The sequence below is a fragment of the Hypomesus nipponensis genome, chromosome 25 (genome assembly GCF_054491055.1).
Source record: "Hypomesus nipponensis isolate SF chromosome 25, ASM5449105v1, whole genome shotgun sequence".
NCBI classification, from domain to species: Eukaryota; Metazoa; Chordata; class Actinopteri; order Osmeriformes; family Osmeridae; genus Hypomesus; species Hypomesus nipponensis.
Window position 1 is genome coordinate 8,445,001 of NC_140385.1, and position 19,097 is coordinate 8,464,097.

Below are 19,097 nucleotides of genomic sequence, written 5' to 3' on the forward strand. Positions count from 1 at the left end.
ACTGTATACTTTAGCAGTTTCTTTCTTTCTTTCTTTCTTTCTTTTGGGCTTTCTTTCTGCATTGCTTGGTTTTAAACTGTCCAAGAGCTCTTCTGAGAATGTGAAGTTATGAGAAAACATTTTATTTCCTTTTCTTTTTTTGGATGGTATTTCGAAGCTCATGACTCGATGATTACAGTGGTCCCATGTCTAATACCAGCCACTCGTAAATCAGTCCAGATAAGATGGCCAATGCGAGAGCTATGAATCATGGGAAACGTCCTTAATGGTCCACAGCAGAGACCCATAGCAGATATATGGAGGAGTCCGGTTCTTCCTCGTCATGTTGTCAAACACACCATTGCCAGACTAATTCACTGACATTGGCTCACACATCAATAACCCAAATTATTTTTCTAATCTATTTTTGACTCCTGGAAGGATGGTTGTGAAATGTATTTTCTGTCTGGAGAGGAACCATAGGTTATGTCTGCTTTTTCAAAACAGCACGCTGATTCTGTTGAGCGTTCATTGCTACACTGTATCACAGTCCCGGAACAGCACTTAAGCCTGACTAGTGGAGTCTTGCTTGATTATAAAAAAGATAGCATTTTCCTTCTAACTTATCTGACATTTAGTCCTATATATGTTTGTTGTTTGTGTATGGTATGGCCTAAAAAGTATCACATGTACAATTGAAACACGTTAGCTTCTCCTAATATTTGGAAATTGAACCAGTGACTTTCGCAGCCAACATATAAAGAACATGTTAACATACAGGCTATCTTTATTTTGTGTCAGAGTTGATCATACAAGCCAGTTTACATCTCTCTTCCATCATGCATGACGATACGCAAGTGCGATTGTCAGTTGATTTGGTTATGGACATTTACGAAGAATTTGTTTTTGTTTGTCTGATAATTCTCTGAATTTGGTTATTTACAGAACCCAGCATTCTTCAACCTCATATTTTCATCATATTGGTATGAAGCACATGATCGAGTGGCTTATGTTTGCTGTTTATTTATTGAAATATTAAGGATAGGTGGTGAAGTGTAACACTAGTGACAAACAGATAGTGGCAAAATGTATTCAAAATGAAAAAAAAAAACTCTTACTCAAACATATCAATATCTACTTGACCTGAATCAATCTATTTTGTTTTAGCTCCTTCTGGAAGTAACACACTAACGAAACGCTCATGTCCTCGTCTGATTTCTGATGTCCAGCGGCTATTAAAAAGTGCTTTAATCAAACAGTGGAGTCCACAATGTATCAAACTGCTTGAGTGTGCCATTGAATGTGATCAGCAAGATGTTGCAATTGAATTGTAATCATGTCTACTTAATAACTTATAATTTATATTTTTCCGTTTGACTAGAACAGCGAGGTGTGTGAGAATGTGTGTATGCGAGCTACTTTAAAGGCTCAAGCTAATGATGGAAATGACCTTTTGCTATAGTGCTCGACCCAAAAGCACATTACTGTTGCAATGTTGTTGCACTGTTGAGAAGAGGTTGATGTCATGTTAAGAAACTAGGGTTTTCCTGTAGCAGAGGAATAAGGGTTGGATCTAACGGTGTTATTTAAACAGCTGTGGAAACAGTCGAGTTGAATCCAGAGAGTGCTGAAACCACAGACTCCCGGAACTCAGATCCAGAATCAGCTTGCCTTTCCTCCAATGTAACCCTATCCGCCAGGGGGTGAAATTCACAAAACTGACCTGAGATCAAATGATAGAGATGACTGCTCAATCGTCTTCCTCTCCAGTGTAGGTCAGACACGATCATCTGAGCTCCGAAAAACCAGCGCCAGCCCAGATTCCCTTTCATCTCTTCGATAAACAGACATTTCACACAGTCAGATAACAGCATCAGGGCTCACAGGCATCGTAGGGCCACAGTGTGGTGTTATAGAAGGGTTCATGTTCTGCTGTAACTAAGCCTTTGCTTTTGTTATTGCTTCCTTTTATTTCCTTTTGCTTCACTGGTTTGCAAGAGAAACTGATGTCCATCTTTAAATAAATGTTTCATTCAAAACGGGTTCTTTTGATGTGTGTTTTTATATGTTACGGTCAACTTGACTGAAAAACGTATCTCGTTGCTTCAACAGAGCATTTAGCAAGAGAGGAAATATTTATTTTCTTATTCTCGCACCAAGTGAAACAGTGTTTCAGTCATGGCTAAATTGAGTATCCAACTCTTTAGCATCCAGTCTTTTCGTTTGTCCTCCCATAGAACTGTGTTCCACGACAAGGACTTTTTGGAAAATTATGTTGTTTGTGTGCTGTGTCAAAAGGTCATGAAACTGCATTAGAGCTGGACATTAAAACCAATCCAACATTTAATTGACCCTAATTGAATTTGTCCTGGAGCACACAGGCAATTATATACTCAGCAATTGTCTGCTGTCCTTATTATAGTGACAGGTAACTGATGCAAGATGACCTCCCCCCCCCCCCCATGTGTATACAGTAGCCTATGTGTGAGAAAACTTGTGTTTATAGGAATTGAGTCACTCTGAGTCATTTGACTCAAATCTCATTCGGATGGCGAAACCATAATTGCGAAACTATTTGGAATTCACTAGACAAACCAGTAGTGTTAGTCAGTTGTAAACAAGGATGTAACTCCCTTTAAATGAGGGGGGGGGGGATTTTCCCTCCTGACAAATTTCCTGGCGATGGTCTTAAGAAGGTTTTATTATTACATTTTAGCGGACTCAACAAGAGCCATGGCCCATGGGTCATTTCGAACCCTGATTAAAACTCCGTATCTTAGTTATGGTCCGTCCTTATCAGAACCATAGACATAACAGTCAAGAGAACCGCCTCTTGATTCTCTGATTGGCTAAACCCAGATAATCCACCCCTTGTGATACGCTATTGTCTTTGTCACTCCGCTGTGTGAGTTTGGCAGCCAGAAGCAAAGCAGAGAGCGTTCGGCCATAAAGAAAGGGTCATTGTTATCAGTCCAACGGATACAAGAAGGACACTGAGCCTCCATCCTAACAGCATGGATAAAGATGTCGAAGGTAAGCTTGTTAAGTAAATTTTTGGCCACTTTCATTCATAGTTTGTCTTCGCACCCCACATTTTTTGCTGTCTGTGCAGCTGAGTTTCCTTCAGTTACGAGCAGGTAACACAACACCTTGTTTTGAGACTATTACGATATTGAACATATCTAGATTTCTAATTTGGTATTAAACATAACAGTCCAATGTTGAAAATATTTTTCCAGTGAGTAGCCTATCTTGACATATCTAAAGGGTTGTTATTAACTTATTAACGTTATTAACGTGTTTGCAAACACCACCATTTGTACTGTTATGCCTTTAAAATAGTATTGACAGTTCTAGCTTTTCGAATTCAGAACGCAATTGGACACGTCTAAATGGTCAAAGAGGTGTAAATAATATAGGCTGCAATATCAGTGCTCCAGATGAATGAAAGATGCACAAAGGACCACGAGGTAGAGGCAGGCGGGGGTTCGGGCGTGGAGCACGAGCAGCAGGAGGAGGCTGATTAATTGATAGTCTAATGAGCTCAGATGCTGTGAGTTTAAGGGGGCGTCTGTCCTCGCAACACCCCAGCTGCGTCAGCAGCAGCCAGAGAGGCGGTGGTCTGTGGGCTGGGCTGAGACTGAACGCCTGACTGTACAATAAACAGTGTAGTATCCACTGTGTTTATTATCAGCCGTTTTCCTGAACTCGTAGTGTTCAAATTGACCGAGTAATAAATAAGTAGATACATAATTTACAAGTATTTTGGGATTGAGTAAGTGAATGATTGGTTTTGTGGAACGGAGGTTCAAATTTGGCAACTTGTGCCAACCCTCTCGTGCTGCGGATTGAGTCTGGAGCTCATGATTCAGAACAAATCCAATTAAACAATAGGATCACATGGTAAGATAAGCGTGCTATTTAGTTGTAGATTAAAGGCCTGTTTTTTTGAGGAGGCAGTTATAATGGGATACAAATAATATAGCAGTGACACCATAATTTAATCCATGTGGTAATATATTGGATGTATTGTTATTTGCATTATTTTGACATAATTCCAGAGTAGAAGCTTATGCAGGCTAAATGTGCCTGTTCTAAGGCATTTGACACTACTTCCGCATAGATGACCTGTACAGCTTATTTTTAAGTGTCCTGAACCGTCAGTTGTGCAGTCTTTGTGTTTTATTTTGAGCCCTAATTGTTGTGTGCCTGAGGAACAGTATTTCCCATAGTTGTTTGGAAGTCTGGCCAGCAGTACCACAGATGAATGCTCTCTTACAATGGACAATAGCAGGCAGACACTCTGTATACATCCTGCTGGTTGGTGTTTGGAACGGGTTCTTTGAGCCAAGTCTCACAATTCCTGTGGTATACGGGGACAAGGACAGTCGTTTGCTATACTGTGTATCTCCTTACCTCTGTCAGGAACATCTTGTGAGGGTCAGTGACACAGAGTTCCCGGTACAGTAACATTCCTTCTCCTGCTATGATATGTTTGTGAAGCTGGAGTGGGCCTGTAGCCTAGCCTATGGTACGTGACCAATGAACCGTTGTTGAAATATAATCTTTTTTGGGGGGGGGGGGGGCGCGGCAGCTGGAACCATTATGCCCACCATGTCGATGCTGTGTTTGCCGGGAATGACATCATCAGTATTGGACATCTGGGCCCCTTGGTGGGGGGGGGGGGAAGCAACATTGAAATGTGTTGAGATGTGATATGGCCCTGTCTGCCAATAGCCCACGTGTTGAGTAATAACCCTACTGAGTAATACCTTACCTCACTGATGTAACGATAGCACAGGCATGGTAAGACGTTTATCTCTATCCATTTCTCTCTCTCTGTCACTCACTCTCTCTTTTCATGAAGGAGGATTGATTTGTGTCTGTGCGGTGGGGGGAGTGGTATTTTTTTAAACAAAAGGATAGATGAAGTCCTCCCCCCCCCCCCCTCCCTCTGGAGGAAACAAGTCTACTAACTGGGCCTGAGGACAGTCTCTCTGTCTCTTTCTTTCTTTGGGACTCAACTCTCTCTCTCTCTCCTCTCTCTCTCCCCCTACCTCCCTCTCTCTCCTTGTCTCAGGTGAAAACGAGGCTGCTAACTGGGCCTGAGGACAGCTAGCCTAGACTCTTATGTGTGTGTGTGTGTGTCATCCCTCGTGGATATACAGTAATCTAGCACAACTCTGAACTACTGCAGGCAAGCTTTCTGTAGTCTCAGCTTCTTTAATGAAGTAATGGGTGTGTGTTGGTCTGATGCCAGAGGCAGTATATCAGAGGTGGATGTAAAGGTCTCTCTCTCTCTCTATTTATCTATCCATCCACCCTTTCTCTCCTGTGAGATTCTGTTGAATGTGAGTCTGAGAGTGTCCTTGTGGAGCTGGGCTGTCTTCAGCCCAGGTGTTTGCCTGGAGGAGAGGCTCTGTGCCGAACCCCAAAGAGACTCATAAAGTAGACGGGGATGGAGGGGTGTGTGTGCCTGACCCACAACTCCTGCCCTCTTTAAAGATTTTTGGGGGGCGTTTTCATGCTTTATTGGAAAGTGCAGTTCAAGGTACACAGGTGAGGCAGGGGGGAGAGAGGGAGAGAGGGAGAGAGATACAGCATGTTGGCTGCAGTTATGCTTTCCCTACAGTGATTCCCGCCCTGCTGTGCTGGTAAATCCTCATGCATAGCATTGTCAGAAGCAAGGCCTGTGTCATAGTGTCCAGTCTTCTTCTGTGGTGTCTAGAAACATGCCGTAGCAGAACATCATGAGGGCATGTCTGTATATCCCTGCGCTAACCTCTCCCTGTGTGTTCACCTGACAGCCTGAAACTGACAGCAGGACATGATTCATGTGAACCGTCATAACTCTAGGAGCCTTGAGGACAGATCTCATTAAGCTAAAACGTCGAAGCTGTCCAGAGGTGAAATAGGATTTTGCAGAAGTCGTTTCCTCCTCTCTCTACCTTTTTTCTCATCTCTGTCTCTCTCCTACCTCTCTTCTCTCTCTCTCTCTTTCTCTCTCTCTTCTCCCTCTCTTCTCTCTTCTACCTCTCAGTGTGTAGAGGGAGCACCGAGGTGACAGAACTCTGTGTCAGACCAGGCTGGTGTTGCCCAACCTGGGAAGACCACACGCGTCACACCGAGGACCAGACCAGTCTAGACCTGACGGGAGAACTTGCACGTCTGTCGTAACACCAGTCTGTGTCTATTTCTAGCCCCTCCCATTGTCTGTCTCGCTCTCTCTTTCCCGTTCTGTCTCACGCCAATCAGTTGTGTTTTGGTTGTCGGCAAAAGTTCTGGATGTTTGTGCGGTGTTCTCCCTGTCCCCGCCTCTGCCCATCCGCCTCCCCCTCCCCTTCCCTCTGGGGTTCGGAGGGGAGGTTTTAAGGCGGCCGAACCCTCAGAGCTTCCAGCGGCAGGCAGGGCGAGGAGAACACGTACAGTACAGTACCACGCAGGACACCTGCAACAGAGCAGGCCTTTGTAACCTGCCAGGAAGGTTGTAACTACTTCAAGTTGTTAACACTCAGTCCAGGCCGTGTCAGGAGAGTGTTTGAAAGGGGGTAATTTGATTAGCCGCCAGGTAATCCTTGAAGAATGTGCACAAAGTGTGCACAAAGTGTGTATGTTTGTATGTGTGTGTGAGGGGGGGGGTTGTTTGAAGAGGTTACCTTCCATTAAGATGTCATATGCTTTTCAAACAGGGCCACAGGTACAAAAGACATTAGCGAGGGAGTGTGTTTGTGTGACAAGACCAAACCAAAGAAGGTAGCTCTTATGACTCGCCACAAGTCTGTCTGTCTTTCTCGTTCCACTCCATAAACTTTCTCTGTAAAATATCCTGCTTTCCTTCCCCCTCTTCCTCTCCCTCCATCCATCCCTCCTTCGTCTTCTGAGCGGAATGCACAGGGTTTTATCAACGAGGATGGGCTGTACTACAGTACAAGGATAGACGCTCAGAGTCTTGCCCCCATCTTGCTTGAAACCAGAGCACCAGGCCCCACCACTCCTCGACCCTGACCGTCAAAACCATCCCACATGGGAGCCATTGGGAGAGAGGGATGAAAACGGAGAGATACAAGATGAAAGAGGGAGGTCGTTGGCGCCCCGGCCACATCGATGGCTGGTGGAAAGTGGTGCGGTTTGGGTCCAACCCAAAGTACATCCCATCAAAAAAAGGGGAAAGGATGGAGTTTCAATCTCAGTTTGAGAAAATTGCTAATGCCGGGTCTTTAACAGGAGCCGGGGGCCACTTCCAGCGCAGTTAGCTCGCTAACGGCTAGCAAGTTCTAGGGTAGTTCGCTTTCTTAGTGTCGGTGGGAAAGTGAATGTCATCGTTGGTTGTTTATTAAAACAGAGGCCTGCCCCAACATGGAGAGAAAGAGCTGCTCTTTGTTTGCGAAGGATTCCGTTAAAGGTGAGAGGGAGGTCAGATTGGCTCGGCAAAAATGTTCAAGGTCGTGGGGGATGGGTGTGTGGCGGGAGGGAGGAGGAGGAGGGGGCAGGGGTTATGTGCTGTCATCACATTTTCCAGGGGTGTCTCACACACAGCTGTTCTCACCGCACAGTGGTCATTACACACACACACACTCACACACACAGACACACACCCACACATGCTGTAAATAGGCTCATGGGTGCATAAACTCTGGGCCTGTCAGAGCATGGCTCTGAAAGTCCCGTTCTTCTTTAGCTGAGGCAGCTACTCTTCTGGCCCAGCTGCCTTTCTCTCCCCCCCCCCGCCACACCCACACACACACACACACCACATACCTGCATCCCTCTAACACACACACACACACACACATCTGTGCAGACTTGCACGGCTGCAGAGGCACCTTGGCACGGCCGCATGCTGTGCATTCCCCCGTTTCTCCTCAGGGATGAAAAAAAGCACCTCTCTGTCCATGTCTTTCCCCCCTCAACGAACTGTTCAACCATAAACCAGGAGTTGATCTGTCACATTCAGCCTTGACTGATGATAAACAGAGAAAAGGGCAAGGCACCGTATGTCTCTCTCTCTCCACAGGCTAATTACATTCATGTTCTCTATCCTGCCTGGATGACATGAACGTGGAGTTTTCTCCCAGATCAAGTGTCCGCTCCTTGGTCACATTCAGAAGGCGCTGGACTGACCTCACTCGGATTTAACGGAAGCAGCAGTGAGTGAAGCTTAACCGTCGAAGCAATGAACACACTGCTCGTTACTGTGGGATTCGAACCCACGATGTTGTGTCCACGAGGCACACTTCAGGAGTAATGCCCCATCAGTGAGCCTAAGGCAGATCTGGGTCAATGCAAACAGAGGGGCTCCAGCAGGGCTTCACTCTGCTGTCAAGAAGCCTCTCTCTCTCTCTCTCTCTCTCTCTCTCGCTCTCGCTCGCTCGCTCGCTCGCTCTCGCTCTCTCTCTCTCTCTCTCTCTCTCTCTCTCTCTCTCTCTCTCTCTCTCTCTCTCTCTCTCTCTCTCTCTCTCTCTCTCTCTCTCTCTCTCTCTCTCTCTCTCTCTCTCTCTCTCTCTCTCTCTCTCTCTCTCTCTCTCTCTCTCTCTCTCTCTCTCTCTCTCTCTCTCTCTCTCTCTCTCTCTCTCTCTCTCTCTCTCTCTCTCTCTCTCTCTCTCTCTCTCTCTCTCTCTCTCTCTCTCTCTCTCTCTCTCTCTCTCTCTCTCTCTCTCTCTCTCTCTCTCTCTCTCTCTCTGTGTGCTCTCTCTCTCTCTCGCTCTCTCTCTCTCTCTGTGCTCTCTCTCTCTCTGAGGGTGTGTGTGTGTACACACCATCCACACACCTTTGAGCCTCCCCTGAAACCTAACACAGCCTTCACATTCCACCAGACACCAAACCTAAAAGACAGAGATGTCAACCAGACAGAGATGTCACCCAACCCCCTGTCCTTCTCACCCCCACATCCCCCTCTCACCCCCTCCTCCCTCTCGCTCTCTGAAACGATTTGGCTCGTACGCGAGGAATGCTCGCATGCACAGTGGGGTTTGATGAAATAGGAGAATGGGTGTGTCAAACTCTTTTGAGGTTTTTGCTACGGTTAGTGTGTGTGTGTGTGTGTCACCTTGTGGAGGTCCGTGTGGACGTTGGCCTCTCCCAGGGGCCTGCAGGACTTTGATGTGCCATGGTCTAGCCTGTGGGCTTTTTAATAAGACTATCTTATCTGTAATCAGGCAATAACTACAACTCTCTCTGGACTTGGCTGAGATGGGAGGGGGGGGGGGCTGTCAGGGTGGGGTCCTCTTATCCAGAGAGGAAATGGAATGGGAATGCCCAAGCACCGTGCGTGTGTGTAGGGGTAAATACAATGTGTGTATGTGTGACCTGTGCCAGGCCTCTGGCTGGCAACCTGAAGTGGTGACTGAAGAGGTGGAGGATAGCAGGTGGTGTTTAGGAGCAGGAGGGAAGTGTTGAGTGCTATAGTGTGTGTGTGTGTGTGTGTGACTGACCATGATTTACAAGCTCACGTGAGGGGAAAAGGGTCCTCGTGGGTCCAGTGGTGTGTGTGTGTCTCTCCATCTGTTTGCAGGTGTTTGCACTGGAATGGAGTGCTGAAGACTCTCATATCTGTGCGCCTCCTCTTGCTGTGCTCTCGTGCTCATCTCTTCATCCACTCCTCTATATTGGACTTCCTGCTTTTCTTCCTCCTCCCCCCTCTCACGTCTCTCCTTTTTTCCCACACAATCTTGATTTTCCGGGAGGTGTGTGTGATGTGTGTGTGCAGTAGTCGTCAATACTGTAAGTTTTTATTCAGTTTGGTCAGCCTACTTACTGGCTCTAGGAGCAGAGACACACTGGACTCTCCATGACGTCTCTCTCTGTGTCTGTGTCACACACAGACACACACAAACACGTGGAAATCAAACAGGCCATCAAAGCATATTTTACACTTGCCTTAATGCCCTAAGTGCTGTTCTTTCCATCCAGAATAGAAAGAGAAAGGAAGGGGGGGAGAGAGGGGGGAGGGGGGAGAGGGGGGGGGGGTGAGCAGGAGGAAAATCTCCATCGCGGTCAACGGCCTCACCTTAGTGACTGGCACGGAAACATCTAGTGACAGCTTTATGATGTCACTTCCTGCCACACTCGGGTAGGTATGAATCATTGACCCTGACCCCCCCCCTCTCTCCTCTTGCTCGGCAGACCAACTGGGTGTGTGTGTGTGTGTGTGTGTGTGTGTGTGTGTGTGTGTGTGTGTGTGTGTGTGTGTGTGTGTGTGTGTGTGTGTGTGTGTGTGTGTGTGTGTGTGTGTGTGTGTGTGTGTGTGTGTGTGTGTGTGTGTGTGTGTGTGTGTGTGTGTGTGTGTGTGTGTGTGTGTGTATATATATATATATACACATACACATACACATACAGGAATAAAGGGGAATGCACAAACACACAGGTTTTCAACGGCAGATCCATGGGTCACAGGTTGTAAATGGCATATGTCTGATGTGTCATACCCTGTACAGCAACCTCTCGCCTGAGCATCCCTGTGTCCATCTGGGACTGTGTGTGCTGTCCACCCCATGGACACTAACCCAACAGAAATGCCACGAGACCCTAAAGACCTCCAGTTCTTTCGACTGCTTCAGCCGCTCATTCAAACCAGATGTGACGGTGGGGAGGAGGAGATAGGGAGGCGAGGGAGAGAGAGAGAGGGAGAGGACGGATGGAAACAGACAGAGGGTAGATGGCTCGATAAGGAGAGAATATGTCGCCTGTCAGGCTGTCAGAAAGGGGGTGGAGGCGATATTCTGGCCGAATGCAAACCGACATAACAAGCACGCTCTCTTGCATATGCACACACACAGACACATAGGAGATGTGTTTGCTGCAATAACAGCCTCTTCTTGTCATCGGAGGGGGATCAGCCAGAGGAAATTGTAGAGTAATCTTCCTGCTGGCTCTCCTGGAGACCTTGTCTCTGGCAAAGACAGTGTAAATACACACACACACACACACACGCAGGGACGGACCGTGATGCACATACAAACTCTTAACACAAACACGCATACCCGCGTGCTGACACACGGTCTTACGCACCCCCCCCCCCCCCCCCGGTGCGAGCCATGCCTGCAGTATGTAATCATGTTTGTAAATGTTGATTTAAGGCTGTGTTTGTATGTAGAGGAAAGTGAAGTCCTCATTGTTAGACAGTGTGTCAGGAGCCTCTTGGGACCCAGTGTATGACCTGGACTCCCTAGACCGTGCACACTAACTGGGCTGTCTGGCCCTAGTGGACGACGACCCAGTATATCACCTGGAGTTTCATCCCTCTCTCCTCCGGTCTGCAGTGAAAAGCAAGGCACTCTCTCTCATTGTTCTCCTCACATCTACCGAACAGCGTGTGTGTGCCATGTGTGGATTTGTTGGCGGTTTTTGTGATAATCGAGGCCCCCGGTTCGTGTGTGTGTGTGTGTCAGCTGCCTGGCTCAAGTTAATAAGTATTTACACAAGCCCTTGCACTAATGACCAGCTGAAAGTCAATTTCACGCAAAGTTTCCATCCAGTTATTATTCTAACCCACTTTATCCAATCCAACTGTTAATGTCAGCTATTTCTGGTCAGAGAATCACAGTATTTACTCTGATTATGATGGAGTTACACCCTTTCACTTACACAAAAAAAAAACAGGCACGTACACACACGCACACGCAAAGAGCAAAAAGGGTTACTGTCAAAAATCCAAGTGTGGCATTTCCATGTGCACATCTACACTGAGAACTGAGGGCGTCCCGTTATGCGTTTATGAGGTGGGAGAATTTACATTTCCCTATTTGGTGTGTGTAGGTGGCGGGGGGGTGAGTGTGTCTGAGTGTGTTGGGGGAGTCGGGGGTTGTGTGTGTGTTGGGGGGGGGGGGGAGGGGGCAGTCGGCAGTTCGGTCCTGTTCTGGGGTGTGTCTCGTTCCCCTAGACACTGTTGGAACGCTCTCCTGCTGCTCTCCTGCCAGAGTTAGGAATCCTTCAGTAAATACAGGTTCCATATGGATTTGTGTTAACATGGGGGAGGGTCTGTCCCAAAACAAGGGTTTTCACACACACACACACACACACACATTAGGCTACACTGATTCAGTTAACCAGTACAGGAATGTATGGTGTTACCACTGAGCAAAATCCTAGAATTAGTGAAGCTGGGGCAACAGTCGACATTGTTTAAATACCTCGTCTAACCCTTTATGCAAGTGCGCTTGCATAACAAACACAAAGGCAAATGGCTTCTTTTTGATCACAAAGTAGATTGATGATCCCCTACGGTTGTTTTAGCTGTGTAGTTGCATCAGGGAAATATCCAAGTGTTTGTTCTCAAAGTCGTATTCCTTTCCACTCACACGGCGCTTGTGTTTTCGTAGCGTCTTTTGAAGTGAGGCGCTGGGCGATATCTCTCAATGGCTTCGATGTTTACACAGCAAAGATGAGATTTGAAAGATTACGTTTTAACTTCAGATGAGGGTTTGCTTTCAAAGTATTCAGCAGAAACAGGAGTGCGAGGAGGAGGCAAGAAGGTCAGAGAGAGTGTTAACTGGCTCGTGGCTGAGGGAGTGGAACGGGAGAGATGGAGAGGGCTATATAGAGATATATACTGTATGGTGCTGAGACTGAGGCCCAGACTGCAACGTGTGTGTGCGTGTGTGTCATTGTCCGACCTTCAATTCATGCAGCATCCAACCAAAGAATCAATGGAGTAGAGTACAATGTACTTCTCTCCTCTTTTCTCCCCTCTTACGCTCTCTTCACTGTGTGTGTGTGTGTGTGTGTAGTGAGTGTGTGCGTGTCTCTGTGTGTGGGTGCATGCTGTGTGTGTCTCTGTGTGCGTATGTTTACTGTGTGTGTGGCTCTCTCTTTGTGTGTGTGTGTGTGTTATTGTTGGCCACCGCATTGGCCGGTCTAGCCTCTCATCTCAGTGTTATGAAGAATGACCTATCCTGTTTTAATAAGGGAGGTTCCTACAACTGAGTCATAGGTAGTATAATAGCAGATGTTACACACACACACACACACACACACTACTCCTGCTTCTCTGGATCATCTGATTTGTTCCTGAAGTCGTGTTCAGCTGAGCTTCATAATGAACTGGCGGTGGCATTGAAGTTGGATGAAGTGGAAAGGTTCAGGGGTTGAAGGAGCTGACGGGTGATTTGTAGAGGAATGGAAGCCTGCTGGGTTTGCAGCAATGCAGTGATCTGGGCTACGTGTCGGCTTGGAGGCTGCTGGTCAGGGTCGGGGTCAGGGTTAAGGTCACTGTTAGGGTTGGGGTTAGTGTTGGGCAGGCAGGACGTGAAACATTGTCATGGAGGCTGGAGCCTCCTGTGTGGCTGCCATGGTGACGCTCTGAACACTTTGAAGCCAATGGTGTGTGGCGCTGCTTACATTCTGTACACGCACACATGCATGCTCACACGCAGTCTATTTCTACTCCATGACTGGTGAATAACATTCAATGTTCTTAGTTTCCTATATGTATGCCAAGTAAACCGATTTGCCAGCAAGTCCTAAGAACAAGGTGTGTGTGTGTGTGTGTGCACATGCATAGAGTGAGAAACGAAATTCCCCTCAGACTCAATTTGGAACTACAACCTAAAAGGGACTACAAATCCCATCAGAAATCCCCCAGGCACCTCCACACCGTCCTCCACATTGACTGGAGACGGAAAAGCAGAAGTGTCTCAGCGTGTCAGCACCGGGCTGGTATTTCCCCTCTCCTAGAGAAGACACAGGCTCATGGCCTTGTGCACAGCCCTCTGTAGACCTCAGGGCTGAGGTCACTGTGGTGTCCACCACACTCTGCCTGCCTGCGGGGGCTACATGACCTCATGCTACTCCCAATGACACACTTTCTATCATTATCAAAAAAAAAGAAAAAAAGTGATGGCATATCCTGTGTTGCGTTGATCCAGTGCAGAGTCGGTGTGGAGAATGTGTGTGGACACTGAGTACACAGTGTGTGTGTGTGTGGACATAGTGTGTGTGTGTGTGTGTGGACATAGTGTGTGTGTGTGTGCGTCAGTCTGGAATGTTCCCTTTCACAGCTCACTGTTAGAGCTTAGCCTTAAAAAAAATTGCACTTTAACCTAAACCGGCTTAAAACTAAACCATTAAATGTGTTGCATGCTAAACATAGTTATCAGCTACCTATTTGAATAGAGGACCTTTGCCCTTTTAAGATTTCCTTTAAGGGGACATCAACGTCTGGCCATTCAGAAAGTCCACCTAACGCTAAGCAGGAGTATCCATTCTCTTTGATCCTGTAAGCCCTAGATCTTATTTCTCACATATGATTCCCGTACACACACACACACACACACACACACACACACACACACACACACACACACAGATAACAGTGGTGGGAAGAAATGAAAAGCCCCTTACATCAAAAGGAAGTTGACAGGACAGGCCCCTTCCCCTGTCATCCCATTAATGAGTAGGTGATCCAGACTGTCCGTCAAGCTATCCACCAATCAGGCGTGGGGGTGGCGACAGGGGGCGGGCTTGGTACAGCATCATCCTGCATTCTATTATGTTCTGGTGCTGCTGTCCTTTTGCTGAGTGGTCATTCGCTGATGATTATGATCATGATGAAAACTCAACGAGGTTCATTTTTTTTCTGGCCACTGACTTTGGAGGTTACTCAGATGTTTTTAAAACACACACAGAGTATCTTTCACTCACACACACACATCTGTTGTTTACAACAAAGTCAGCAGTAGCTCGGGGGTAGGTGGATGTGTGCGTGCGTGCATTTCTGTGTGTGTGTGTGTGTGTTTAAGCATGTAGTTGGTGTGCCAGAGGTCAGAGGTGACAGTCTCCTCTGCTTGGTGTCCCAGTGGGCTACTCCTGGTTTGACTTCTGAGAAAATAACCCTTAACCCCAGCTGGCCTACACACGTGCAAGCACACACACACACACACACACACACAATGGGGCTTTTGATGTATTGTTAGCCGTTTTGTGGTGCACTTTATAGCTCGTGTATATTGACCTCTTCATTTGGAGTCAACCTAACCTGAACAAGGGCAAGTTACGCCTTCATGGGTTGAATGTTTATGAAAGAACCCCATGGAAACAGCTCATGTTCCTGCCCCAAAAATATGTGTGTGTGTGTGTGTGTGTGTGGGGGGGGGGGGTACAGAATGTGTGTGTGTGTGTGGGGGGGGGATGCAGGATGTGTGTATGTGAGGGGCTCATAAAAGGAGACCCACCACCAGGGAGCAAAGAGGAAATTTAAACCAAGGTCCCTTTAATGAACCTGCTGACAGACGGTTTGTTCCCCTCACCTCAACGCAGCAGACCACACCTCCACATAGGCTCCACTACTCCCCATAACACCACCTTCATAGCACTGCTGAGGTCGCGACCTAACACTACCAAGGAGTAGGTTCTCGTCCCCGGAAAATCATCATCATCATCATCAACCAGCTATATGAGGAAGTATCCAGGAAGTGCAGTTTAGGTTTATAGGGTTAGGGGGAGCAAAGATTAAGATTAATTATGCACACACCGTACTACGCCTTCTTGCACACACACACACACACACACGTCCACATGAGTCTCTGGCAGCTCCCTGTGGTGTCATTTGTTTCTGGCAGGTGAGAGTGGACGTTTTGACAGACCAAGACTCTCTCTTTCTCACTCTCTTTCTGTGTCACTCTTTCTTCTCCCTGCCCTCCCTCCCTCCCTCCCTCCCTCCCTCCCTCCCTCCCTCCCTCCCTCCCTCCCTCCCTCCCTCCCTCCCTCCCTCCCTCCCTCCCTCCCTCCCTCCCTCCCTCCCTCCCTCCCTCCCTCCCTCCCTCCCTCCCTCCCTCCCTCCCTCCCTCCCTCCCTCCCTCCCTCGCCACCACCGTGATGTTCTTCTTACAAGACCTGAAAAGACACCCCCTGCCTCTTCTCTTAGTTAACAGCCCCCGCCCAAAGACAAGAGCACATGCATTATTAACCTTCTGAAGGAGCCTTGGCTGTGCGCACACACACACACACACACAGAGATCCTGTCTCCAGCTAGCAGTCCAGCCTAGACAGATGGTTCAGTAAGGAAAAGGGGGATGAGTTGGGGGGGGGGGGGGGGGGGGTAGGGGGATGGGGAAGGGGTAGAGGAGGGGAGTTGGTTTAACTACACTTCACCACAGGCCAGCCTGTCTGCGCGCCCGCTTCATCCGATTTGCTACGCACATGAGGGCCCAGGCGGCCGCAGTGGTAACGCCAGATGGGGCCTGCAGTGCTGTTGTCATTGGGAACGGAGGGAGAGGCGGCTGGGGGAGGACGAGAGGGAGGAGAGTCGCATACAAAGACCTTGGGGATGTTTGTAAAACGGCCAAAAGGAGGAAGTTGTTCCCCCCCTCCAGGCTTCCATGATGTCTGCCTTCAAAGAGACGGAGAAAGGAGGGGGGGGCATTAAAAGAATAGGGTAAAGGGGAAGTAGGGAAGAGCGAGAGAGAGAGAGAGAGAGAGAGAGAGAGAGAGACTGCATCCCGTGTCTCATTAAGAGCTTAGCCAGAGCATTAGATCTTCCCGGCAAGATTCTCCTCTCATATGATGAGCTCTTCCTCCTTTCAGAGACTTCCTGTTACTGAATAGGTGTGTGTGTGTGTGATATTGACGTGTCCAGGAGAAAGAGGATATTTTCTGTGCGTGTCCGGTCTGTGAATAGGGAGGGCAGGGCGAGGCACACTTTGAAAAGAGGATTCTCTCCGGAAGCCAGGAGGAGAATGAAGTCATTCAGGTGGCCCGAACAAAAGTATGGAGAGGAGAAAAGAAAATGTAGACATGTGGAAACCGAGCCCTGAGAAGGTACAAAAACAAAAAAATGCTTCCAGTGGTCCAATAGGGACGATCCCAAACAGTCTGAGAAACTCTTGCTACTTGAGAGGTGCAAACAAACAACCACACCGTAAAAACACACAAACTCAGATGTCTGGTGACTAAAACATACAGTAGTCGGCATGTTGGGTCTGGTTCAAGGGTGTAAGTGCTCTGTAAATGTTCAATCGTCGATCGTGTGTGTGTGTGTTACATGCCTGCTTTTGTGTCCCAACTACAGCATGTGTGTTACACACAGGCACGACACACACACACACACACACACACAGTGTTGCAGCCTCTTCAGTCGGGTGCTTCCTCTTCTGTCTGTCATGTCTTCTCTACACACTTGTGTTTCCTATAGACAGGCTGGATGGATAGATGGCCCTTAAGTAGGTCCCTCCCGATCCCGGTGGATAGGTGAAATATACGGCGATAATGGACAGAAAGAGAGGGAGGAAGGGAAGGAGGGGGGGGGGGGGGAAGATTTGACTTTGAAAGATTTGAAAATCCAGTCGGACTTAACTGCTTCCTCGGTTGTGTTTTCAATTTGTCTTCAGCCGAATGGGGCTGTGCAGTGTCAGAGACAGCTCGGGGATGGGAGGATGAGAGGAGGGCGGGTGAGGGAGGGAGTGGAGAGAGAGAGAGACTCAAAAGACATCCACACACACCCATTACCTCACACATGTTTAGGGATAGATTTGGGTGAGCTCACAAAAAGACACGCGCACACTAATCAGATGAAAGCATGCCATGTGCACGCACACACACGCACCCCAATGCCTGCTTTACCCTGACACGACCATCCCCATAGAACTCGCCAGAAGAACCCAGCAGAGATCTCTCTCTCCTTCACCTAACAACACCCACAGCAACAACAGGGCTGAAACCAACCGGCTCCGTTCTCGACCTACTTTCCCTTTCCTCCTCCTCCCTCCTCTCCTGTCCCAGACCTTTTTCAGATTGGACCCTGGCCAGGCAGGGCTCCCAGACGCCCCATGTTGTTCTGGATGAGGTGGATATCCCATGTGGGGATATAAGATTGTGCAACAGCCCTTCTCGGCCTCTCAAAGGAACCCTACCATGACCCAACAGACCTCACAGCAATCAGTCTGGTCTAGAATCCCTCTTCTAGTACATAGACCCTGGTCTATAACAGTTCTTTCTAGGATTGGTTGGCTGTCAGGGTGATGATGCGTCTTCCAGACCTGAACGTTAGAATGTAGTCTGGCTGCCCTCACAGTCCTGACGCCATGCATATAGATTTATATTGGCTTTACATCATGGTGACACACACACACACACACACTTCCTGGTGGGAAAGGTGATCTCTGGGATTGGTCTCTCTGTAGGAGCGTGTGTGTGTGTGTGTGTATTTGGAATGACAAGTTTAGACTTACAGTACTTGACTCACACTCACCACAGTGATTTCAACAGGTCACAGTATAGTGACCCTGCAATAGCAATTGTGTGTGTGTGTGTGTGTGTGTGTGTGTGTGAGAGAGATCAGGTCTTTTGGTGTTTCGTTTCCATGCATTTTGGAGCAGTTACAACCGTAAAAGTATTTAATTGGAAGCTTGTGGGTCATCATTACTGCATTACCTTGATGTGAACCATCTGTACAGTGATGTGACCATATGGACATACACTAGACAGACATGTAGTTGACTCCTACACACACACACACACACACACACACACACACACACACACACACACAGGCATCCCCACCATAGGTCCTCACCAGCCTCTCATGCCCTCCTCTCTGACATGGAGCCAGCGGGTCGACCCCATGGTGGCAGGACATTAACCAGAGGGGCGATCCCTGCCTCCCCTCATTTCTAATCCTTAATCCATCCCAATCCAGACTGCCACATATGGGAGGCAGGCCTCCAGATTACCACACAGACGGACTGATTGGCCCGCTACTGGATTTGGCCTGAAATAAATTCCGCCTTTGATCCCAAACTACTACAGGGATGCAGCCAACCAGCATGTGGTTTTGGCTACCAGTTGGTTGTAATCCGCATTGTTCTGTACAACTTTTGATCATAGAAAGACAAATAGCAGATGGCTTGTGAATCAGTAGGATGGTTATGAATTTCCCCTATTGTAGTCTTAGTGAGCTGGTTAGTTTGACTTTTTCAATTTGTGTATCTGACTTTGGGACGGCCAGTAAATGGATGAGTCCGCCCGCTCTGATGGAAAGTACCCACACTCCCCTCTCCTGCAGTAACAAAAGACACAGCCTCTGAAAGCCTCTCTGCTCCCCACACCTGCAACCTTCGCACCCCCTGGGACCAGACCTGGCAACCCCAGTTCAAGGCCATCGAGTTGAGTTTTTCGCGCTTCCAGTG

The 19,097-nt window shown here is 47.9% G+C and overlaps 2 protein-coding genes across 2 annotated transcripts in view; both read left to right on the forward strand.

Annotated features, from left to right (window-relative positions):
* Positions 1 to 2,021, forward strand: part of ablim2 (actin binding LIM protein family, member 2) — a 54,864-nt gene extending 52,843 nt beyond the window's left edge. The window contains exon 24 of the mRNA XM_084690972.1: positions 1 to 2,021. This exon is cut by the window's left edge and continues 1,107 nt beyond it. The gene's annotated coding sequence lies outside the window, so the exon portion shown is untranslated.
* An 844-nt stretch (positions 2,022 to 2,865) lies between these two features.
* Positions 2,866 to 19,097, forward strand: part of afap1 (actin filament associated protein 1) — a 52,163-nt gene continuing 35,931 nt past the window's right edge. Inside the window, exon 1 of the mRNA XM_084691227.1 lies at positions 2,866 to 3,012. Coding sequence (XP_084547353.1) covers positions 2,994 to 3,012 — 19 coding nt within the window. The 5' untranslated portion in view covers positions 2,866 to 2,993. The remainder of the gene's footprint in view (positions 3,013 to 19,097) is intronic.